We start from the raw sequence: 26,128 nt of genomic DNA on the forward strand, positions 1-26,128 counted from the left end.
GAGTTGCAAAACGGGATGATTATTGGCTTTCGGGCCTAGGGTGTCAGTATTTCTCAAACAGCGTAGTATAAGAACTGTTTGCGTGCTGCTGTGGTGAAAGTGTATCGTGAGTGGACAAATGGCACCATTGGGAATAAACGACATGGAAACTGCGAAGCACTTTGAGCCATTGATGTGAGAGGTGAACGCCGGCTATGAACGCGCGCGAGAGCCCAACCACATACTACAGTGGAGCAGCTTACCCTGAAAACTAACCAGGGGGCTACCAGACGTGTCTAAAACAACAGTTCAGCATACCCTACTGTGTATGGGGCTCCGAAGCAGACGGATGGTCACTGCTCCTAGTCTAACAAAGGTGCATCATAAAAAAAGGCTTCAATTTGCACGGCAGTATCGGAATTGGACCACCGATGATTGCCAAATGTTTGCCTTCTCTGATAATTCACGTTTTCTGCTTCATTGAAGGGATGGACATTGGCATGTCAGGCGAGAAACGTCAGAGAACAAACACCCTGCAAACATTGCTGGAAGAACACAAGCTGGTGGCGTCAGCGTTATGGTCTGAGGATTTTTTTCATGCCATTTTCTGGGCCCTCTCATCCATGTGGAAGGCACTCTGAATGGATTTGGGTATGAATCCATCGTTGCCCATCACGTCCACCCATACATGCTGTATGTCTTCCCTGGGGCAGATAGAATCTTCCAGCAAGACAATACGACATGTCACACGGCTAGAAATATCCGACAGTGACTGGAAGAGCACGACCAAGACTTCCAAGTACTTCCCTAGCCCCTAATTCACCAGACTTGAACCCAATTGAGCATCTGTGGGACCGCGATCGCCTTGTTCGCTCTATGTATCCTCCCCCACGCACCATCCAGCAAATGTGGGATGCACTGCAGTCATCACGGCGCCAGATACCGGACAACCTACCAGCACCTTATTGAGTCACTCCCAGCCCGTCTAGCTGCTGTCCATGCTGAACACGCTGGTTACTCTGGATATTAGCAGGTGGTCATAATAATGTGACTGGACTTTGTATAACAACAGGATTAGTGTGGGAGGGGGACAGGAGGTAATTAATTGAATCAATGTCTATCCAATAGCTATCATGCCAAACTTTAGAGATCGAACGTAAGTGGGGAGCACGTTTTGAAAAATCTGAGAGCTTGATGCCCCGTTTGCCCCGTCCTATGTAGAGAAAGCTTAAATTGCTTCTTTTATTTTTAGACATTGTTTATGGAGCTGCTAGTTCAGAGCTCAAGCATGCTCTTCCCTTCTTTCAGTGCTCTAGCCTGTGCCATGGCACTGACATAGCTGTGATTGGGTTTTCTGTAATAAAAGCTCAGAAGTCTCCTCAGGGAAATATATATATACAGTACATATGATACATACAGTACATATCCTAATAAACCCCTGTGAGATTTTTTTTTCTACTGTAGTTTTGTTTGTATGCCCATTGTCTGTGACCTACGATCTCTAATTCATTTTTATTCATGCTAATTTTTAGTGGTCCTGAAATTTGTGACTATGATTCCTTCTATCAGTTTATCGCAGCGTTTCCTAACCAGGTTATGCCACTACATTGTGCCTGTGCATAGGTATTTACAAGAGTCATCACTGGGAGCTTTTTTCAGGTCCTGGGATGTCCATAGGTCAGTGCTGCTATCAGGTTAGATTGTATCACTAAAGGGGTTAAGAGCACTAGCTGCAGGAGCGCATCAGTGATCTCATGGCACACTAGTCATGGCCCCATGATCACCTTGACGTAATAGTAGGTGAAAGTGTTTAAACTACTCCCATAATCATTGGACTTTTTTCAGTACTTTAATATTGATGGCCTATCCTTAGGCTACATTCACACTAATGTGGCCAACCTCGGACGTGAAAAACTACAGGCGCGTTATCACATATTCCCCATAAACTAGAGTCTATGGAGGGAGGCGTGAAGCACATTAAAATAGGATATGTCCTATTTTTTCACGGACCCTCCACACGCTCCGTTGAAACAGTGGTCGTGTGAACGGCCCCATTGAAATATATGAGTCCGTGTGACGGCCATTATTTTAACGGCCGTCACACAGACGTGATACCCGCTTGTCTGAATGAGCCCTTAGGATAAGCATCAATGTTTGATCGTAGGAACGTCTGACTCCTAGCAGCCACGCCGATCAACTGATCATTGTTTACTCAAACACAGCACCGTACATATGTGTGTGGCTGTGCCTGGTATCGCAGCTAAGTCCCATTCATTCCACGGCCCCTTGATTCAATTGATGGGAAGGGGTGCTTGGAGTTCGATGCCCCCCCCCATCAAATATTGATGGTTTATCCTAAGGATGGGTCATCAATATAAATGTCCCAGAAAACCATTTAATTTACTATCACGTCAAGTTGTGGAAAGGGTTTAAGCACTCATACCTATGTTTAAACAACAAGTCTACGGTAGAAATACTATTAAATTATCAACCCTAGGTGAGCCTCTGAATATGGATGCCAATTATTGGCCGAGGAGGAGATTTTACCTTCCTGGTTTTTTTTTTAGGGTTTTGATCTGTGACTACGCTCAGCCACTTTGTGTTCCTACCTCACAAATCGTTGTCACAGACTCTTGCGCCATCATAGAGCCATTATCATCTACTGTACCCCTTCAGAAGAATACCAGCAACCTACTGTGCCCGTACAGAGACCTTTGCAGGTTGTGTCTTCCCTCACATAACCCATGCCATGTTGTCTCGACTCAACCACTCTTTGAGTCCCTGCTATCTTGTGTCTCTCCCTGCCCCCCTCAAAATCACTGCCCCCTAGTGGTTCCCTGCCTTATTAACTGGATCACCAGCTCTCCTGTGTTCTGTTGTGAAACATGGCGGTATCAATAAAAAGTGGTACACTGTAAAAAGGTTATCTCATTACAGAATGTGATGGCGTATTGCTAGGATATCACTTCTTGATCAGTAGGGGCCCAACTGTCAGTACCGCAGCTCCTTCATAGTATTCCAGTGGGTGGCCGGGAACGCCGTCGCGCAGGGTATAAATATGGGGCTGTGCTGCAGTGTTCTGCACCGTAGCTGGTCGGGAGCAAGGAAATACTGGGAATAGACCAACGCGAAACCATCAAACACTCTAAACCAGTGGTTCCCAACCAGGGTGCCACGGCAGAGAACCGGCCAGGGGTGCCGCGACACTCTGCTCATCCACTGCAAAAAATATATATATATATATATATATATATTTGTTTTTTGCTTCAAGCTCCACCCTCGATGCTTAGGGTATGTTCACACGCAGTATTTTCAGACGTAATTCTGGCGTTTTACGCCTCGAATTACGCCTGAAAAGACACCCCTAATACGCAAAACAAACATCTGCCCATTGCTTTCAATGGGAATTACGATGTTCTGTTCCCACGAGCTTTTATTTTACGCGTGCACTTCTTTTTTACAGGGCGCGTAATAAAAGCCGTGTGGGAACGAAATGCCGTTTTTCCCATTGAAATCAATGGGCAGATGTTTGGAGGCGTTCAGCCCCCGTATTCTAAACGTCCCGAAAAATGGCTGAAGATACAGCCCCCGTGTGAAAATACCCTAACTATGCTTGTAGCAGATGTGACGCGCCTGATACAAGTACCGCCCACCACTTCCCACTAGAAGAGCCTGACAGAGGGAGAGGAGCCATTAAGTGACGCTGGGCAGGGTAAGTATTTCTTATATAGTTTGTTAGCAATTGTGTGAGAACTGGAGCCAGGTAAATGCTGGGAGTTGTAGTTCTCTCCTCTTATATCCCCTCCCTGTAATTGTTCTCGGATATCACATAACAGTCTGGACATGCCGGAAGTTGTAGTTCTCTCCTCTTATACCTCCTCCCTGTAATGTCCTCCGATATCCCATAATAACAGCCTGGACATGCTGGGAGTTGTAGTTCTCTCCTATACCTCCTTATTTATTCCTTCCCCAGGTGTAAGCACACTTTCTGTCTGTGATGGTCACTTTACTAGAGGGGCTGACGCTCTCTTTACTGGGGGGGGCTGATGGTAATTTTACTGTGAGTGGGGGACCTGACATAACGCTGTCAATTCTAAAGGAATCTTGAGGCAGATTTTTTTTTTTCCTTACAAAGAAACCCTGTGTGAACATACCCTAAGAGTGTAGTGCTTATTTTTAGCAGTTTTTTTGCTGTTTTGTAAACAATTTTTGGTAGGGGTGCCCTGAGGACATTTATTTTTTTCCATGGGTCCCTCGAGCCTGAAAAGGTTGGGAAACTCTGCTCTAAACAAGCGTTAATGTGTACTTTTACCTGGAGAAAACATTTTTATTCTGTTTAACTAATGGAAATGATGATAGAAACATTAAAAAAAAAGACAGGAAATAATATTTTGGGAGTAATCCCACATTCAAAGAAAAGCTTTCCAATAACAGCCGTAAGTCTGGCATATAGTGTAAAATAAAACTCCATACAATCCACTGGTTCTTGGTGGAGGATTTTTTCTCTACAATAACAAGTGTTTTTCACGTAGATTTTGGTAGAACAGGAGCATGAAGACGAGTGATGCTACAAGCAGAGCTGTGTGCCAGTCATTGGTGTACAGAGCAGGTATGAGGCAGTGAGAACGTTACTCTGCCCTCTAGTGGTGCAATATCTGTCAGCTGCTGCTTCTTAGGTACCACATGTGAGGTTTCTTACACTAGCGTCTCCTTCACAGTGTAGAGACAACACCTGCTTTTCTGATGAGGGAATTGTATCGTTATTAGGGTGGCACTGCCCTAAATGTCAATAAATGTCTAAGAAAAATGTCTTCTTAACAAACCCGCTCTCATCATTTTGTGTTCCTCAGAATTTCCATATCTCACTGAGCACCGATAATGAGGCATGAGGTGTACATCACCTCAAGTCATCTAGGCAAGTTTAGGGTCAATTGTCACTGCATAAGAGTATTCTCCGTTTCTTTGTCAAGTATCTCATTTATCTATCTATCTATCTATCTAATATCTATCTATCTATCTAATATCTATCTATCTATCTATCTATCTATCTATCTATCTATCTATCTATCTATCTATCTAATATCTATCTATCTATCTATCTATCTATCTATCTAATATCTATCTATCTATCTATCTATCTATCTATCTATCTATCTATCTATCTATCTATCTATCTATCTATCTATCTATCTATCATCTATCTATCTATCTATCTATCTATCTATCTATCTATCTATCTATCTATCTATCTATCTATCTCATATCTATCTATCTATCTATCTATCTATCTATCTATCTATCTATCTATCTATCTATCTATCTATCTATCTATCATCTGTCTATCTATCTATCTATCTATCTAAAAGAGAAGAAAAGAAAATTGGTAAAGAAGCAATGAGAGGGTGCAAAATAAATCCTCGTTCAGACACGTGACCAGTGTCCCAAGATACACAACAATATTCCAAAATATACGAGACCGCACTTCCTTTTCAGTGAAAATTAGATAAATTTATTCACCACCACAAGCGTGAGAAAGGCCAATGTGGGCTGAAATGTTGCACTGTCGTATGGGTGAATAAACCTTTTTTTTCACTGAACTGGAGTCTTGTGTTGTGCTGCCTATTCGTTTGGAAATATATATGTGGGACTGGAGTCTGAGGTCCTAAGGCTTGTGCACACACAACTATGCATATTTTGCATTTAGAGTATGTTCACACAGCTTATTTTTAGCCATTTTTCGGGCTGTAAACGGCCGACTTTTTGGCCGAACAATCAAAAGCAGAATGCCTGCAAACATCTGCCCATTGATTTCAATGGGAAAAATGCCAACTGTTCCGACAGGCCGTTTTTAAAAAAAATAAAACGCCCGCGAAAAAGAAGTGAATGTCTGTTTTTGGAGCCGTGTTTCATTGACTTTAGAAAAACAGCTCCAAAAATGGCCATAAAAAACGCGACTGTCTTAAAAAACATCTGAAAATCAGCATCTGTTTTCCCTTGAAAACAACTCCGTATTTTCAGACGTTTTTTCGCTAAGCGTGTGAACATATCCTTATATGTGCTGCTCTTCCTTTTTCTATCTGTCTATCTATTATCTATCTATCTATCTATTATCTATCATCTATCTATCTATCTATCTATCTATCTATCTCATATCTATCATCTATCTCATATCTGTCTATCTATCTGTCACGTTGGGTGCGTGGACCCACTGGGCTGTACCGCCTTGTCGGTATGGTAGCTGGCCAACAGGACACAGGTCAAAGTCTTTAGTTCAATAGGTGTACCTGTGGTAACTTTCAGACAGTAGCAAGACAGGCTCGGACGGGACTTTGGCAGCAGTCAAGCACGAGGCGTGGTGTAACAGAGCAGGCGTAGTATTCAGTGTAGCACGACTCCAACACTATACGGCACTTGGACCAGGATAACCCGGGATACAGGTTACAGGAAACAGGAACGGGATCACTGGGAACTGGAAGACACTTAAGGAACTATTTGCAGAGACGAACATGGGTGACGACAACAAAGCTCAAGCAAGGCAGGAAGGGGCAGAGCCTACTTATAGTCCAGGGTCATGGGCTAATTTAGCAACAGATTCAGGTGCGCACGCTGGCCCTTTAAGACCGAGCACCAGCGTGTGTATGCACCCTACGGGACATAGCAGAGGGAAGGAGAAGTGAGCGCTGGCGTCTCCTGAGGAGGAGATGCGGGCCAGCGCTCACTGAACCATGGCTGCGGCCGTCATGGCTGTTTCAGTATCCCCCCTCTTACGCCCCCTCCTCTTGGTGCCAGAGCAGGAGAGAAACTTCTTCAGGAGAGTCGGAGCATTGAGGTTCTCCTCTGGCTCCCAGGACCTCTCTTCAGGACCAAACCCCCTCCAATCCCCCAAATAAAAAGTTCTTCCTCCTACTCTCTTGGTCTCCCGAATTTCCTTAACCTCGAAGGTATCTGAAGAACCGCTGGAAGCAACTGCAGGACTAGGAATCTGTAATGATGGGGGTAAGGAAACGGACAAGTGAGCCCTAATCTACCCGCCACTCTGTCCTTGCCTACTTGCAACGACCCGCCCTAGGCGACGGGGTACAACTGGGCGGCGGTCCCTACGCTCAGTAAGTGCACGAGACAAACAGACAAGGGTACACAAAGCTAAGGGTAATGGGGCAGTTGCCCACGGCAACACCGTGAGCAACAAGAGTGGTGAACGAGCCGAGTCAAACCAGGAGTGAACGAGGTACCAAACGCAGAGCAGGAGAGTAGTCAGTAAGCCAGGGTCAGTATGGAGCAGGATCAAATAGTCAGAAGCTGTAGCTGGGCCAGGAAACCACACGAGAAGAATCACAAGCAAAGGAGGAACAGGAAAGGCAGGTATAAATAGACAGAGGGCGGGAGCTAGCTCGGTCTGGCCAGGCTGCGATAGGCTCTCCCACTCCTAAGCCTGCCATCCTGAGTGGTGGAAGATGGAGTCAGTCTCAGAGACATAGACTCAGGTGCAGACTGATTACCTATGGGCGTATACACAGAAGTTGTGCCTGGCAGATCCTTTACAGTACGCCCCCTTTTATGAGGGGCCACCGGACCCTTTCTAAGTGGCCCTGGTTTATTGGGGAAACGAAGGTGGAACTTCCTGACCAATACCCCAGCGTGAACATCCCGGGCGGGTACCCAAGTCCTCTCCACAGGCCCGTATCCTCTCCAATGGACCAGGTACTGAAGGGAGCCTTGGACCATCTTGCTGTCCACAATCTTGGCCACCTCGAATTCCACCCCCTCAGGGGTGAGAACGGGAACAGGAGGTTTCCTCGAGGGAGCCAAGGACGGGGAGCAGCGTTTAAGGAGAGAGGCATGAAACACGTCGTGTATTCGAAAAGATGGGGGTAACTCCAGTCGGAAGGAGACAGGATTGAGGACTTCAATGACCTTATACGGCCCAATAAACCGGGGAGCAAACTTCTTGGACAGGACCTTAAGGCGCAAGTTCCTAGACGATAACCACACCAGATCCCCGACCATAAACGAGGGGTTAGCAGAACGCCTTCTATCAGCCTGAGTTTTTTGTATGCTCTGGGACGCCTCTAGGTTCTTCTGAACCTGGGCCCAGACTGTGCACAGTTCCCGATGAACGACCTCTACCTCGGGATTGTTGGAACTACCAGGTGAAATGGAGGAGAACCGTGGATTAAACCCAAAATTACAGAAAAAGGGGGAGACCCCTGACGAGTTACTGACCCGGTTATTAAGGGAAAATTCGGCGAGGGGAATGAATGAGACCCAATCATATTGACAGTCAGAGACAAAACACCTTAAATATTGTTCTAGAGATTGATTAGTCCTCTCCGTTTGGCCATTAGTTTCAGGATGGAAGGCAGAGGAGAAGGACAGATCAATCTCCAACTTTTTACAGAAGGCTCTCCAAAACAATGAAACAAATTGTACCCCTCTGTCCGAAACAATATTGACAGGGGCCCCATGGAGACGCAGGATGTGTTTGACAAACAAGGTAGCTAACGTCTTGGCATTGGGTAGTTTCTTGAGGGGCACAAAGTGGCACATCTTACTGAAGCGGTCTACTACAACCCACACCACCGACTTGCCTTGAGATGGAGGCAAATCGGTGATAAAATCCATGGAGATATGGGTCCAAGGTCTCTGGGGAATGGGCAAAGAACGTAGTAAGCCCGCTGGTCGGGACCTGGGAGTCTTGGACCTAGCACAAACCTCACAAGCGGTGACGTAAGCCTTAACGTCTTTAGGCAACCCAGGCCACCAATAGTTTCTGGCAATGAGGTATTTGGTACCCAGGACGCCTGGATGACCAGATAGTGCGGAGTCATGATTCTCCCTAAGTACCCTTAGCCGAAATTGCAGGGGAACAAACAGCTTGTCCTCAGGAAGGTTCCCGGGAGCTGAACCTTGATCGGCCGCAATTTCAGAGACTAAATCAGAATCAATAGAAGAAATGATTATACCAGGAGGCAAAATACAAGCAGGATCTTCCTCCGAAGGAGGGCTGGCCATGAAGCTACGCGACAGAGCATCGGCCTTAATATTTTTAGACCCAGCCCTATAGGTAACCAAAAAGTTGAATCTGGTAAAAAATAGCGCCCATCGAGCTTGTCTCGGGTTTAGCCTCCGGGAAGGTTCTAGGAAAACCAGATTCTTGTGGTCGGTAAGGACCGTTACCTGGTGCCTAGCCCCCTCCAGGAAGTGGCGCCACTCTTCAAATGCCCATTTAATGGCTAAGAGTTCGCGGTTGCCAATATCATAGTTACTCTCAGTGGGCGAAAACTTCCTGGAGAAGTAGGCACTGTGACGGAGATGGGTAAGGGACCTGGTACCCTGGGACAAGACAGCCCCCACTCCCACCTCGGATGCGTCAACTTCCACGATAAATGGCTCCATTTGGTTGGGCTGAACCAGCACCGGGGCCGAGATAAAGCACTTCTTAAGGGCCTCAAAAGCCTGGATAGCCTCAGGAGGCCAGTGGAGGACATCAGCACCTTTGCGAGTGAGGTCCGTAAGAGGCTTAGCGATGACCGAGATGTTAGCAATAAATCTCCTGTAATAATTAGCGAACCCCAAGAAACACTGTAACGCCTTCAGGGAGGCAGGTTGGACCCATTCCGCCACAGCCTGGACCTTGGCGGGGTCCATGCGGAATTCATGAGGAGTGAGGATTTGACCCAAAAATGGTATCTCCTGTACCCCAAACACACATTTTTCGGTTTTCGCAAACAGTTTGTTTTCCCGAAGGACCTGGAGCACCTTCCTGACATGCTCAATGTGGGAGGACAAGTCCTTGGAAAGCACCAGTATGTCATCAAGATACACTACAAGAAATACCCCCAGGTAATCTCTTAAAATCTCATTTATGAAATTCTGGAAGACCGCAGGAGCATTACACAACCCAAAGGGCATGACGAGGTATTCGAAATGACCTTCGGGCGTGTTAAACGCAGTCTTCCACTCATCCCCCCTCTTTGATGCGGATAAGGTTATACGCCCCCCGTAGATCAAACTTAGAGAACCATTGGGCCCCCGGAACCTGATTAAAGAGATCAGGAATCAAAGGAAGGGGATACTGGTTCCTTACAGTGACCTTATTCAAGTTACGGTAGTCAATGCATGGCCTAAGACCACCATCCTTCCCTACGAAGAAGAAGCCAGCACCTACCGGGGAAGTAGAGGGGCGAATGTAACCCTTGGCCAGGCATTCCTGGATATACTCTCTCATGGCTTCACGTTCGGGACAAGAAAGATTAAATATCCTACCCTTAGGGAGCTTAGCTCCTGGTACCAATTCGATAGCGCAATCGTATTCTCTATGAGGAGGTAACACTTCGGAGGCCTCCTTAGAGAAAACATCAGCGAAGTCCTGAACAAACTCAGGTAGCGTGTTCACCTGCTCAGGGGGAGAAATAGAATTAACAGAAAAACATGACGTCAAGCATTCATTACCCCATTTGGTAAGCTCTCCAGTATTCCAGTCAAACGTGGGATTATGCAACTGCAACCAGGGAAGGCCTAAAACCAAATTGGACGATACTCCCTGCAACAACAGTACAGAACACTGCTCCAAATGCATGGAGCCAACAAGGAGTTCAAAAACAGGGGTATGCTGTGGAAAATAACCATTAGCAAGTGGAGTGGAGTCAATACCCACTACAGGGACAGGTTTAGGCAAATCAATCAAAGGCATAGCTAGAGACATAGCAAATTCCACAGACATGATATTAGCAGAAGACCCTGAATCCACGAAGGCACTGCCGGTAGCAGACCTACCACCAAAAGAGACCTGAAAGGGAAGCAAGATTTTATTACGTTTCATATTTACGGGAAATACCTGTGCGCCCAAGTGACCTCCCCGATGATCACTTAGGCGCGGAAGTTTTCCGGCTGCTTATTCTTACGCCTAGGACAGGTGTTCACTTGATGCTTGTCATCCCCACAATAGAAGCAGAGACCATTCTTCCTGCGGAACTCTCTACGTTGTCGGGGGGACACGGAGGCCCCGAGTTGCATAGGTACCTCCGAGTCTTCCGTGGAAGAGCGAAGCAACGGGACCTCGGGAGGCATCATGGGGGAGTCAGAGGGGAAAACACGAAAACGTTCAAGTTGTCGTTCCCTGAGATGTCGGTCAAGTCGTACCGCTAAAGCCATAACCTGGTCAAGGGAGTCAGAAGAGGGATAGCTAACTAGCAGGTCTTTCAGGGCGTTCGACAGGCCCAACCTAAACTGGCACCTTAAGGCAGGGTCATTCCACCGAGAAGCTACGCACCACTTCCTAAAGTCAGCACAATACTCCTCAACAGGTCTCTTACCCTGACGTAAGGTCACCAGCTGACTCTCGGCAAAGGCAGTCCTGTCAGTCTCGTCATAAATGAGTCCGAGAGCAGAAAAGAAACGATCAACGGAGGAAAGTTCAGGGGCGTCAGGAGCCAAGAGAAGGCCCACTCTTGGGGCCCTTCCTGGAGCCGGGACATAACTATTCCCACCCGCTGGCTCTCAGAACCTGAGGAGTTTGGCTTTAAGTGAAAGTAGAGCCTACAACTCTCCCGAAAGGAGTGAAAAGTCCTCCGGTCCCCTGAGAACCAGTCAGGCAACTTGAGGTGGGGTTCAAGAGGTGAGGTGAGGGGCACTACCATGGTAGCGTCGGGCTGGTTGACCCTCTGAGCCAGGGCCTGGACCTGTAGGGAGATACCCTGCATTTGCTGGGCTAGGTTCTCAAGGGGGTCCATAGTAGTGTCAGGGACCAGGGTAGACTAGGTATAGGGCTTGTGATTATGTAATGATGGGGGTAGGGAAACGGACAAGTGAGCCCTAATCTACCCGCCACTCTGTCCCTGCCTACTTGCAACGACCCGCCCTAGGCGACGGGGTACAACTGGGCGGCGGTCCCTACGCTCAGTAAGTGCACGAGACAAACAGACAAGGGTACACAAAGCTAAGGGAAATGGGGCAGTTGCCCACGGCAACACCGTGAGCAACAAGAGTGGTGAACGAGCCGAGTCAAACTAGGAGTGAACGAGGTACCAAATGCAGAGCAGCAGAGTAGTCAGTAAGCCAGGGTCAGTATGGAGCAGGATCAAATAGTCAGAAGCTGTAGCTGGGCCAGGAAACCACACGAGAAGAATCACAAGCAAAGGAGGAACAGGAAAGGCAGGTATAAATAGACAGAGGGCGGGAGCTATCTCGGTCTGGCCAGGCTGCGATAGGCTCTCCCACTCCTAAGCCTGCCATCCTGAGTGGTGGAAGATGGAGTCAGTCTCAGAGACATAGACTCAGGTGCAGACTGATTACCTATGGGCGTATACACAGAAGTTGTGCCTGGCAGATCCTTTACAGAATCTTGGTATTGCGGTTCAGGATCACCGGGATCAGGAGGGAGACATGGAAGGAGTTGGGGATCTTGATGGTAGGAGGCAGCCGAAGTTTGTAGGAGACAGGGTTGATCTGCTGTAGGATCTCGAAGCGTCCGACGAACCTGGGAGCAAACTTGTATGACGGCACTCTCAGTCAGATATTCCTGGAGGACAGCCAGACCTTGGTGCCCGGGCGAAGTTGAGGAGGTTTTCTTCTCCTTTTGTCTGCCTTCCGTTTCATGTGGTCGACCGCCAGCAGAATGGAGGATCAAGTCTGCTGCCAGATCTGCAGGACGTCCCTAAAAGTAGAATCAGCTGCTGGTACCTCGGACATAGTGGACACCCGGAGCGGAATTAGTGGGTGTTGGCCGTAGATAATGAGGAACGGTGTAGTTCTTGTGGATTCGCTGGTATGATTATTGTACGAGAACTTGGCCCAAGGAAGAAGCTGCACCCAGTCATCATGCTGCTTGGAGATGAAGTGGCGTAGGTAGTTCTCCATGATCTGATTGATCCTCTCAACTTGACCATTGGACTGAGAATGGTAGACTGAGGAAAAGTCCAATCTTACATTGAGGAGTTTACAGAGGGCCCCGATCAGACACAATATGCCGCGGCAAGCCGTGCAGGCGGAACATGTGTTGGATGAAATTGTTTGCCTGTCGCGAAGCAGAAGGAAGACCGGTCAGCGGAACAAAGTGAACCATGTTCGAAAATCGGTCCACCACCACCCAGACAGTACTGCATCCCGCAGAGGGGGGCAGATCCGTAACAAAGTCCGTTGCTATATGCTGCCAGGGAGCATCGGGCACAGGCAGCGGTTGAAGCAGGCCAGCAGGGTTAGAGTGAGCGACCTTGTTAGCTGCACACACCGAGCAAGATTAAACAAAGTCCATGATGTCTTTGGGCAGCGTGGGCCACCATAAATTACGGGCAATCAGGTCTCGGGTATTACGGGTACCTGCGTGACCTGCCAGTCTAGAGCTGTGTCCCCAGCGGAGGATTCTCCCTCTGTCAGCCAGGCGCACAAAGGTCCTCCCCGGATATCTCTAACTTGCAGGGGGTTGACAGAGACAATGCAAGATGGATCAATCATATTCTGTGGAGACTCCATGTTGTCCTCTGTCTCGAATGACCTGGACAAAGCATCGGCCCTCCTCTGTCTCGATTGACCTGGACAAAGCATCGGCCCTCACATTCTGGTCGGCCGGGCGATAGCTGAGCTCAAACTGGAAACGGGCAAAGAACAGTGACTACCTGGCCTCACGAGGGTTCAGCTGTTGGGCCGTCTGGAGATAGGTGAGATTCTTGTGATGTGTGAATATCAGGATGGGATAAACTGCGCCCTCTATTAGATGTCTCCACTCCCCTAGTGCCAATTTGATGGCCAGTAACTCCCGATCCCCAATCGAGTAATTGCGTTCTGCGGAAAAGAAGAGTTTGAGTAATGGCCACATACCTTAGCCTTGCCCTTGGGACCTCTCTCGAACAGTAGTGCATCAGCACAGACAGAGGAGGCGTCCACCTCAAACAAAAACTGTCTAGATACATCAGGATGATTGAGGGTAGATGCTCACATGAGGGCACTCTTTAGGCTATTAAATGCGGATTACGCCTCTGGAGTCCACACCTTGGCGTTCATGCCCTTCTTGATTAGGGTAGAGATGGGAGATGTCAGAGAGAAGTCTGGGATGAACTGGCTGTAAAAATTGGCGTATCCCAGAAAACGCTGTATGGACCTTAAGCCTTGAGGGCGTGGCCATTCCAGTACGGCCTTCACTTTCTCCGGATCCATTTAAAGACCCTGGTCCGAAATTATGTAGCCCAGGAAGGGTAGAGACATTCACTTCTCCAACTTGGCATACAGGCGATTCTCCCTCAATCTCAGCAGAACTTGGCGGACATGTCTCTGAAGATTTAACGGATCTGGAGAAAAAAATTAAGATATCATCAAGATAGACCACAACACAAACATAGAGGAAATCCCAGAAGATGTCATTAACTAATTCTTGGAAGACTGTGGGGGCGTTACATAGGCCGAAGGGCATCACCAGATATTCATAGTGCCCGTCTGTTGAATGCCGTCTTCCACTTGTCATCCCGGTGAATCTGAATTAGGTTGTAAGCCCCACGCAAATCTAGTTTGGAAATTTTTTTAGCTCCTCGCATGCGGTCAAAAAGTTCAGAAATTAATGGCAACGGATATCTATTCTTGACCGTGATCTGATTGAGACAATACAGGGTTGCAGAGAACCGTCCTTATTCTTGACGAAGAAGAACCCGGCTCCTGCCGGGGAGGAGGACTTCCGTATGAAACCTCTCTCTACATTCTCCTTAATGTAGGCGGACATGCACTGAGTCTCCGGCAAGGAGAGTGGGTATTCGCTTCCACGGGGAAGAGAGGCATCAGGAATCAGCTCGATAGGACAGTCATACGCCCGGTGTGGAGGCAACGTCTCCGTCTCCTTCTTGCTGAAGACATCTGAAAACATAGCATACTGAAAAGGTAATCCCAACAAAGACTGAGGACGAGGAGGCGGGACCAGGTGGATCTTCCCCAGGCAGCGGTCGAGGCACTTGGGACCCCACTGGAGAACCTCTCCGGAGTTCCAGTCCAGAACTTGGGCATGAAGTCGTAGCCAGGGCAGACCCAGTAGTACAGTATTGACGGCCTTAGGTAGAACAAGAAAAGAGATAAGTTCTGTATGAAGAGCTCCTACCTGGAGCATCAGCAGTTTGGTCACGGCTATAATTGGGTCTGGCAGAGGTAGTCCATTCACCGAGACAAAGATCAATGGCCTCTCCAGAGAGGTCGTAGGCAACTGGAGGAGAGCCACTCGATCCTTGTGGATAAAACTGGCTGCCGACCCAGAGTCAAGTTAGGCAGAGACCTGGTGGTTCTTCTCGCTGGACAAAATAGCCACGGGGATGGAGAGTTTTGAGGAAAAGTCTCTATCCAGCGCAGTGTCGCCTAGTGTTGTCTCCCCAACCAATTCTAGGCGTTGGGGTTTTTTGGCTTCTGAGGGCACAGACGCACGACATGGCCTCCGAGGCCACAATAAAGACAAAGTCCCGAAGTGCGTCTGCGTTGTTTCTCCTCAACGGATAATTTAAGCCGGTTTACTTGCATAGGCTCTTCAGATGAGCCACCTGGTGAGGATGACGGAAGTTGCTGGAAAGTGGGGGCCAGCCTTGGGAGTCTTCTCTCCCAACGAATCACCTGGATCGTTCCCGGAGCCTCATATCAACCAGGGTGGAGAGATAAATGAGGGCATCCAGGGTGGACAGCCAATTCGTCCGTGATCTCGGACGACTGTCCCTGCCAGAATGTAGCCACTAGGGACTCAACGTTCCAGGACAGCTCTCCTGCCAGAGTGCGTAATTGAATGGCGTACTCGCACACGGGTCCCCCTGGCGCAGGTTCAACAAGGAGGCTGGTGCCGACGATACTCGTCCAGGTTCCTCAAACACGGTACGAAATGTCCGGAGGAACCCCTGGAAGTCATGGCTCTCTGGTCCCTGTCGTTCCCAGATCGGGTTCGCCCACGCCGTGGCCCTGCCAGTGAGTAGAAAAACAATAAAGGCAATCTTGGCGCCATCAGACGGGAACGCTCTGGCATATAGAGAGAAGTAGATCTGGCATTGATTGAGAAAGCCTCTGCAAGTACTCGGGTCTCCGTTATAACGAGGTGGTAGTGGTAACGAGAATCGGGGATCAACACTGGTGCTGACAGGAGGTGTTGCAGGAGGATCAGTCGGAACGGGAGCTGAGGCGGCTGCATCTTGTGCGTCTAGCCGCAGTGCAATGGAATTCACTGCCAGGAGGAGTTAGTCTTGTAGTGAATGCAGGTCTCGTAGGTCTGCCTGCATCGCTTGAAACAACGACATAGTCTTTGGTGGACCAGCGCGGTCCATCGCCTGAGCTTACTGTCACGTTGGGTGCGTGGACCCACTGGGCGGTACCGCCTTGATGGTATTGCAGCTGGCTAACAGGACACAGGTCAAAGTCTATTGTTCAATAGGTGTACCTGTGGTAAGTTTCAGACAGTAGCAAGACAGGCTCGGACATTGGCAGCAGGCAGGCACCATGCGTGGTGTAACAGAGCAGGCGTAGTATTCAGCGCAGCACGACTCCAACACTATATGGCACTTGGACCAGGATAACATGGGATACAGGTTACAGGAAGTAGGAACGGGAACACTGGGAACTGGAAGGCACTTAAGTGACGACAACAAAGCTCAGGCAAGGCAGCAAGCGGCAGAGCCTACTTATAGTCCTGGATCATGGGCTAATTTAGCAACAGATTCAGGTGCGCATGCTGGCCCTTTAAGACCGAGCACGCGTGTGCACCCTACGGGACACAGCAGAGTGAAGCAGAAGTGAGTGCTGGCGTCTCCTGTACCATGGCTGCGGCCGTCAAGGGATGAGTAAACCAGACGGTCCGCGGCCATGGGTGTTACACTATCTATCTCATGTCTATCTATCTATCTATCTATCTATCTATCTATCTATCTATCTATCTATCTATCTATCTATCTATCTAATATCTCACTGAGCACTGATACTGGCATGAGGCATGAGGTTTACATCACCTTATATCATCTAGGCAAGTTTAGGGTCAATTGTCACTAGCATAAGAGTATTCTTCCTGTTTCTTTGTCATCAAGTATCTAATTATCTATCTATCTATCTATCTATCTATCTATCTATCTATCTATCTATCTATCTATCATCTATCTATCTATCTATCTATCTATCTATCTGTCTGTCTGTCTGTCTGTCTATCTCTTATATATTTCTGTATATTTACTCTATTTATCCATACAATCTTGATTGGGTGTATGTTACCCTTCTAAACAATATCTAGATTTTCATTGAAATAGTAGATAATATGTACGATACTTATCTTAGACATTGTACTAACTTGCACTCTAATAAAACATCAGAATTTTTTATTTATTTTTTCCTTACGTTGTCCTATAGCTTTACCAACATCAGGGTACTTTTGCCATGCTTACCCCAGACTAGGAGCATTTTTTGATTTGGAGCAGGGGTCTCAAACTCGGCAGGGTAAATGGGCCACACATAGAAAAAATGTGAAGTTGACGAGCCGCATTACATCCAAATTTGATACAATACACAAGTATTGTTAATCAGTTAGTTATTTGAACTACTATAACACTATTACATTACTATATATACCGATAAGATACCAACAGAAAGGACACAAACACAGAGTAATGTTCAATGTAGAGCAACGTTGCTGAACTATATGGAATCTACTGTGTTACGTCCTAGGTAGTAACCAAGATAAACTTGGTGCATCGATCAACAATTGACACAAGATAAATCCAAGAAAATATGATCGACTAAAGCACATGAGATATATAGAGAAATATACAAAATTTTATTGACATAAAAACATGAAACAATTAAAACTGGAACAGGGAATGAGTCACTCAATAAAAAGACATCAAATCGATCACGCACCGGATGTAAATATTACGTGAGTATGTAAGTAGTATATATGTTGTTGAAACAGCAAGAGAGAATTATGTATATGCTCATGCAAGCCTGTGTCTAATGGAGCCGAAGTAGGTTACAACAAGAAAAAATCCAATGGAATCCAACAAATGTATGCAATCTAGCGCACCTATGTCAAAGCATGTGACACCAATTACGTGTAAGTACATAGGTGCAATGGTTGTCTGGATAAACATAGAGGGCTAACAAGGGCCGTGGCCCATGATATAGATGCTGAAGGATCAGCACTAGAGTGTCAAGTGTGCAATGTACATGGGCTCACAAAAATGCCAGAGACAAGACAAAAAAAACCTCAAATGCAGCTGTCTAACAAGAAGGAGATATGAGACATACCAGTGGACATGATGGAGGCGTGAAAGAGATGTCTGGACCCGACGCGCGTTTCGGCAACTGCCTTCGTCCGGGGTTGACTATAGCAATACTACATTACTATAACACTACATTACTATAATAATATTACATTACTTTAATACTACATTACTATAATAATACTACATTACTATAATACTACATTACTATAATACTACATTACTACAACAATACTACATTACTATAATAATATTACATTACTTTAATACTACATCACTATAATAATACTACATTACTATAATAATACTACATTACTATAATAATACTACATGACTATAATAATACTACATTACTATAATACTACATTACTATACTAATACTACATTACTATAATAACACTGCATTACTATAATACTACTACATTACTATAACAATACTACATTACTATAATACTACATTACTATAACAATGCTACATTACTATAATAACAATACTACATTACTATAATACTATATTACTATAATAATAATAATAATAATAATACTACATTAATATAACAATACTACATTACTATAACAATGCTACATTACTATAACTACTACATTACTATAATACTACATTGCTATAATAATAATACTACATTACCATAATACTACATTACTATAATAATAATACTACATTACTATAATACTACATTACTATAATAATGCTACATTACTATAATACTACATCACTATAATAATAATAATAATACATTACTATAATACTACATTACTATAACAATACTACATTACTATAATACTACATCACTATAATAATAATAATAATAATAATAATAATACATTACTATAATACTACATTACTATAACAATACTACATTACTACAACATTACTACATTACTATAATAATATTACATTACTTTAATACTACATTACTATATTAATACTACATTACTATAATACTACTACATTACTATAACAATACTACATTACTATAACAATACTACATTACTATAATAACACTACATTACTATAATACTACATTACTATAATAATAATAATAATAATAATAATAATAATACAACATTACTATAACAATACTACATTACTATAATAATACTGCTTTACTATAATACTACAATACTGTAACAATACTACATTACTATAATACTACATTACTATAACACTACTTAATTACTATAATAATACTACATTACTATAACTCTACTACATTACTATAATAATACTACATTACTTTAATACTACATTACTATTATAATACTACATTACTATACTAATACTACATTACTATATTAATACTGCATTACTATAATACTACATTACTATAACAATGCTACATTACTATAATAACAATACTACATTACTATAATAACAATACTACATTACTATAATAATAATACACCATTACTATAACAATACTACATTACTATAATAACACTACATTACTATAATACTACAATACTATAACAATACTACGTTACTATAACAATACTACATTACTATAATACTACATTACTATAACACTACTTAATTACTATAATAATACTACATTACTATAACAATACTACATTACTATAATAATACTACATTACTATAACTCTACTACATTACTATAACAATACTACATTACTATAACACTACTACATTACTATAATAATACTACTTTACTATAACAATACAACATTACTATAATACTACATTACTATAACAATACTACATTACTATAATACTACATCACTATAATAATAATAATAATAATACATTACTATAATACTACATTACTATAACAATACTACATTACTACAACATTACTACATTACTATAATAATATTACATTACTTTAATACTACATTACTATAATAATACTACATTACTATAATAATACTACATGACTATAATAATACTACATTACTATAACAATACTACATTACTATAACAATACTACATTACTATAATAACACTACATTACTATAATACTACATTACTATAATAATAATAATAATAATAATACAACATTACTATAACAATACTACATTACTATAATAATACTGCATTACTATAATACTACAATACTGTAACAATACTACATTACTATAATACTACATTACTATAACACTACTTAATTACTATAATAATACTACATTACTATAACTCTACTACATTACTATAATAATACTACATTACTTTAATACTACATTACTATTATAATACTACATTACTATACTAATACTACATTACTATATTAATACTGCATTACTATAATACTACATTACTATAACAATGCTACATTACTATAATAACAATACTACATTACTATAATAATAATACACCATTACTATAACAATACTACATTACTATAATAACACTACATTACTATAATACTACAATATTATAACAATACTACGTTACTATAACAATACTATATTACTATAATACTAAATTACTATAACACTACTTAATTACTATAATAATACTACATTACTATAACAATACTACATTACTATAATAATACTACATTACTATAACTCTACTACATTACTATAACAATACTACATTACTATAACACTACTACATTACTATAATAATACTACTTTACTATAACAATACAACATTACTATAATACTACATTACTATAACAATACTACATTACTATAACAATACTACATTACTATAATAATACTACTTTACTATAACAGTAATAATACATTACTATAATAATACTGTTCGGTTTAAACTTAACGGAAATTTTCGCGTTTAGTACACATATATTTTAATAATCCAGTTTTCCAGTTTAAGTGTCGCTAAATGCAGTCTGGCAGCTCAGTTGGCAGCGTTTGGCAGACACAAGAATGTCAAGATTGGGCCGCCCCTTCTTAGATAAAGCCACAGTGCCCTCTTTAGATAGTGCCACAGTGCTCTCTGTAGATAGTGCCACAGTGCCCTCTGTAGATAGTGCCACAACCCCACTAGATAATGCCACAGTGCCCTCTGTAGATAATGCCACAGTGCCCTCATTAGGTAATGCCACACACACACACACACCCTATAGATAATGCCACACACACGCACACCCCTTTAGATAGCTCCATTGAGGCTCCCTCTAGGAGTCGAATCCCCAGCCAGAGCGTTACCGACGCTTTGGCCGGGGATTCCTCTGCTGGAGGAGCCCCTGACTACACTGTCCACAGACAGTGACGTCAGGGGATCCTCCTGGACCGGAATGTGATGTCAGCGGCAACCCTAGGGCAGGAGTCCTGGGCAGAGTGGTACTAGCATAACAACTATATATGTGCAGTGATGTCAGAGGAAAACCCAGAGTCCAGAGCAGAGCGCTAGTATAGGCTCTGCTCCGGAACTCTGGAGAAGTGATATACGGACAGTGATATCAGGGGCTTGCCCAGAGCCGGAGTCCCTTGCAGAGCGCTAGTAGTGCTCTTCCTGGGACTCCAGCTCTGCTCCTAACATCACTGTCTATATATAGACAGTGATGTCAGGGGTAATCCCGGAGCCGCATTCCAACTCTGTTCCTGACATCACTGTCCATGTATGGATAGTGATGTCAGGGGTTCCCCCAGAGCCGGAGTCCCAGAGCAAAGCGCTACTAGCGCTCTGCCCGGGACTCCTGCTCTCTGCTGCTGACACCACTGTCCATCCATCGACAGTAAAGTCAGGGGCTTCCACAGCCGGGGTCCCGGAGCAGAGCCGTTTCTAGCACTCTGACTGGGACTCCATCTCTGCTCCTGACATCACTGTCCATATATGGACAGTGATGTCAGGGGCTTCCGCAGAGCAGGAGTCTCGGAGCAGAGCGCTAGTATAGTCCCAACTCTGGGACTCCTTCTCTGGGGAAGCCCTTGACATCACTGCCCATATATGGACAGCCACACTTCAGGGGCTCCTCCAGCAGAGGAATCCCCGGCCAAAGCTTCGGCAATTCTCTGGCTGGGGATTCCACTCCTTGAGCGAGCCCCAATAGAGCTATCTACTACAGTGGGCTGTGTGACGGCCTGAAGGAGTGCCGGCGGTGCTCCTCCTTCAGACTGCTCTCTCCTCTACTGAGGGAGCTCCGGTTACCCGCGGGCCGCAGATACAGTCTCAGGGGCCGCGTGTTTGAGACCCTTGATTTGGAGGCTCCGTCGCAGATTCTGTCAGATTTGACAGACAATATAGTGCAGCATGCAGCACCATTTTTTCTGTCAAAATAATGGACACCAAAACATAATATGTAAGGTTATAAACGAGAGCCACGATGCAGATGTGAACAGAGCCTTAACATTGACAGCATCACCACCAATTGCACAGCAACAGTCGTCATGTAGACCCTGCCTCCGAGGATATCATTTAAAATTTTTGGGCATTTTTGAGAATATTATACTAATATATTTTCATTTTCATCCAGGGTGCACTTGGCATATGTTGCTGGATCAGTGGAGAACCAATGAGAAGTCATCGTTAATGAAGTCTCCTTGATTTTTTTCTTCAGGTGTTGAAGTCCATTTTACTGTTTCCAACCATTGAGAGGATGGCGCAGTCACCACAAGGCAAGATAATGACGCCATTGTTGTGCAGCCTGCGATACGTTGTATATATGCCTCTGTATCTGCTCTCCTTCTTACCGGAAGTGATGAAGACATTTCTGGTGAAGTTAACCCTGCGTGGGATCAAATCTGTGGATGAAACATCGATGGTGGCCTCACTGGACCTTTTCAGAATGGAGTGTGCTGGTAGGTGGCTTGTTTACTCGTAATGACTACATATGTCAGTATCCACCTTTTGTAGCATTAATTAATACCCAAGAGAAGTCTACATATGCTCTATTTGTGTGCTAGGGACATGTAATACTTGCAGATGGCACATCTCTGCTTGCGGTCAGTGAATGGAAACAGTCCAATTCCCATCCAGAGATTGAAAACTTGTCGGCTGTGTGATAATCCAATAGGGGCACTGCTCATTACAGTGCAGCTTTTAAGGAAAGTTTCCATTTATTGACAGCAAGCAGAGGTATTGAAACTATAAAGTTGGATAACTTTTTATTATACAATTAATTAATTTTGTTTGCATAATACTGGAATTTATTTTAACTAGCAAATTTGGTCTCTGAAAACTCCAGACTATTTAGTGATTCTAGTAAATTTTTAATGTAGAATGCTTTCATTTATGTACGGTATCGCTTATCATTGAAAAACTCCTAGACCAATGGATGCCAGATTAACCCCTTCCCGCACCTTGACGATAATGCACGTCGATGTGTGCAGTAAGTTCGCGCACCTTGACGTGCAGTTACATCTGTGCTTTGACAGTTAACCGCCGCGCGGCGCTTCACCGCAGCGGCGGTTAACTGTGCAGGGTGTCTGCCCTGCATTCCCCGTTGCCGATCAGCAGTTAACCCCTTAATTGTGGCGTTCGATCTTGAACGCCACAATTAAGGTGTTTAGCGCCGATCGTCAGCCCCCACGTGAAATCACGGGAGCTGGCAATGGTACCCATGGCAACCGGACGCCAGACAATGGCTGCCATGTACAGAAGCCTATGAGGACCAGCCTCTGCTGGTCCTCCTAGGCTTCCTGTCAGTGTGACTGTTACGTCACAATGACTGTTAGAATACATTACACTACGTGTGTAGTGTAATGTACTCTAGCAGCGATCAAAGCTGCAAGTCTAAGTGTCCCCTAATGGGACAAGTGAAAAAAGAATAAAAATGTTTAAAAAAAAGTGTAAAAATAAAAGTTAGAAGTGACATAAACAAGAACTGCTTTTTTTTCCAATAATAAGTCTTTATTATAGGAAAAAAATGAACACGTAAAAAAAAAGTTCACATATTTGGTATCACCGCGTTCGTAACGACCCCAACTATAAAACTATAGTATTATTTTTCCCGCACGGTGAACACCGCAAAAAAAATAAACGAAAAACAATGCGAGAATCACTATTTTTTGGTCACCACCCCTCCCAAAATATACAATAAAAAGAGATAAAAAAATCGCATGTATGCCAAAATAGTACCGATACAAACTACAACCCGTCCCGCAAAAAACAAGCCCTTACACAGATTTTTTGACTGAAAAATAAAAAAGTTACGGCTCTCAGAATAGGGTGATACAGAAATAAATTATTTTCTAAATAAGTTATTTTATTGCGCAAACGCTGCAAAACATAAAAAAACCTATATACATATGGTATTGCCGTAATCATACCGACACGCAGAATAAAATATAATGGTCATTTATAGCCCAGTGTAAACAAAAATCATTGTCAGAATTGATGGTTTTTGGTCACCTGGTTTGCTGAAAAATGGAATAAAAAGTGATCAACAAAATCGCATGTACCCCAAAATGGTACCAATGAAAACTACAGATTGTCCCGCAACAAATAAGCCCTCACTCTGCTCCGGTGGTGAAAAAATAAAAAAAAGTTCCGGCTCCCAGATGCAAAATGTTCAGAGCGTTCCAAAAGCGGATAGGATCGGGTGCCTTTTATAAGTGCGACACCGGCCACATATTTGCGGATAATTTACCCCATTATTATACCCTCTTATTATGCCCTGATGTACTCTGCCCAGCCTACATATGCCCCCACATTATAAACTGAAATACCAGCAAAACGCCAAACAGAACTACTACCAAGCTAAATCTGTGCTCCAAAAGCCAAATGGCGCTCCCTCCCTTCTGAGCCCTACAGCGTGCCCAAACAGCCGTTTACGTCCACCGATATGGCATCGCCATACCCGGGAGAACCCGGTTAATATTATTGAGGTATTTGTGGCACAAACTGGGCACAACATATAGTGCACTAAAATGGCACATCAGTGGAAAATTTAAATTTTCACTCTGCACCATCCACTGCGCATTAAACCCTTCGCCCACCATGACTTAATAGCATGTCGTGGTGTGTGGGGGGGGGGTGATCTATGGAGCGTCTCACGCGCTGAACCCGCGCCATACGCTGCGGGTGTCAGCTGTGTATTACAGCTGATACCCGGGACTAACGGACAGAAACAGCGATCACGCTGTTCCAGGAGCCTGTAAAAATTACAATATACTGCAATACATTACTATTGCAGTGTATTCTACCAGTGATCTAACGATTGCTGGTTCAAGTCTCCCAGGGGTACTAATAAAATATGTAAAAACAAAAGTAAATAGTTATTATTAGTGGAAAAAATTTAATAAATATTTAAAGTCCAAAAATAAACCCTTTTCAATTTTTTTCTCTAAAGTAATGTAAAAAAATACACAAAATTGGTATCACTGCGTCCGTACACGTCCAAGCTATTACAATATACCATTATTGAACTCGCACGGTCAACACCGTAAAAAAAAAAGAATTTTAAACGGCAAAATCGCAGTTTTTTGGTCATCTTGGCTCTACCAAAAAATGTAATAAAAAGTGCTCAAAAAATCTTATGTACCAAAAAATGGTACCAATAAAAACTACAACTCGTCCCGCAAAAAATAAGCCCTCATACCACTCTATTGACGGAAAAATAAAAAAGTTGTGGCTCTCGGAAAGCGGAGAGGAAAAAGAAAAAAGAAAAAGCAAAACATGGATCAGTTCAGAAAGGGTTCATTACTTTCTAATAAAAAAACATTTATGACCACATGTGGGGTATAGCCGTACTCGGGAGAAATTGCTTCACAAACGTTGGGGTGCATTTTCTCCTTTATCCTTTGTGAAATTGAAAAAATCCAACATTTTAGTGGAAATAATGTTAATATTAATTTTCACGGCCTAATTCTAATAAATTCTGCAAAAGACGTGTGGGGCCTAAATGCTCACTATACCCCTAGATAGATTCCTTAAGTGGTGCAGTTTCCCAAATGGGGTTACTTTTTGGGGGCTTTTTGTTTCGGTCTCTCAGTGGCTTTGCAAATTCGACATGACACCCAAAGGCTGGGTTCACACGTGGCGGAATTTCACT

The 26,128-nt window shown here is 43.9% G+C and overlaps 1 protein-coding gene across 6 annotated transcripts in view; it reads left to right on the top strand.

The window, feature by feature from the left end:
• The window catches only part of LDAH (lipid droplet associated hydrolase), a 218,993-nt gene that overhangs the window by 124,619 nt on the left and 68,246 nt on the right, over positions 1 to 26,128 (top strand). For all 6 annotated transcript variants that reach the window (XM_075861051.1, XM_075861047.1, XM_075861049.1 and 3 more), the window contains one exon: positions 22,694 to 22,934. In XM_075861051.1, the coding sequence (XP_075717166.1) occupies positions 22,694 to 22,934 (241 nt within the window). The remainder of the gene's footprint in view (positions 1 to 22,693; positions 22,935 to 26,128) is intronic.

The sequence above is a fragment of the Rhinoderma darwinii genome, chromosome 4 (assembly GCF_050947455.1).
Source record: "Rhinoderma darwinii isolate aRhiDar2 chromosome 4, aRhiDar2.hap1, whole genome shotgun sequence".
Classification (NCBI taxonomy): domain Eukaryota; kingdom Metazoa; phylum Chordata; class Amphibia; order Anura; family Rhinodermatidae; genus Rhinoderma; species Rhinoderma darwinii.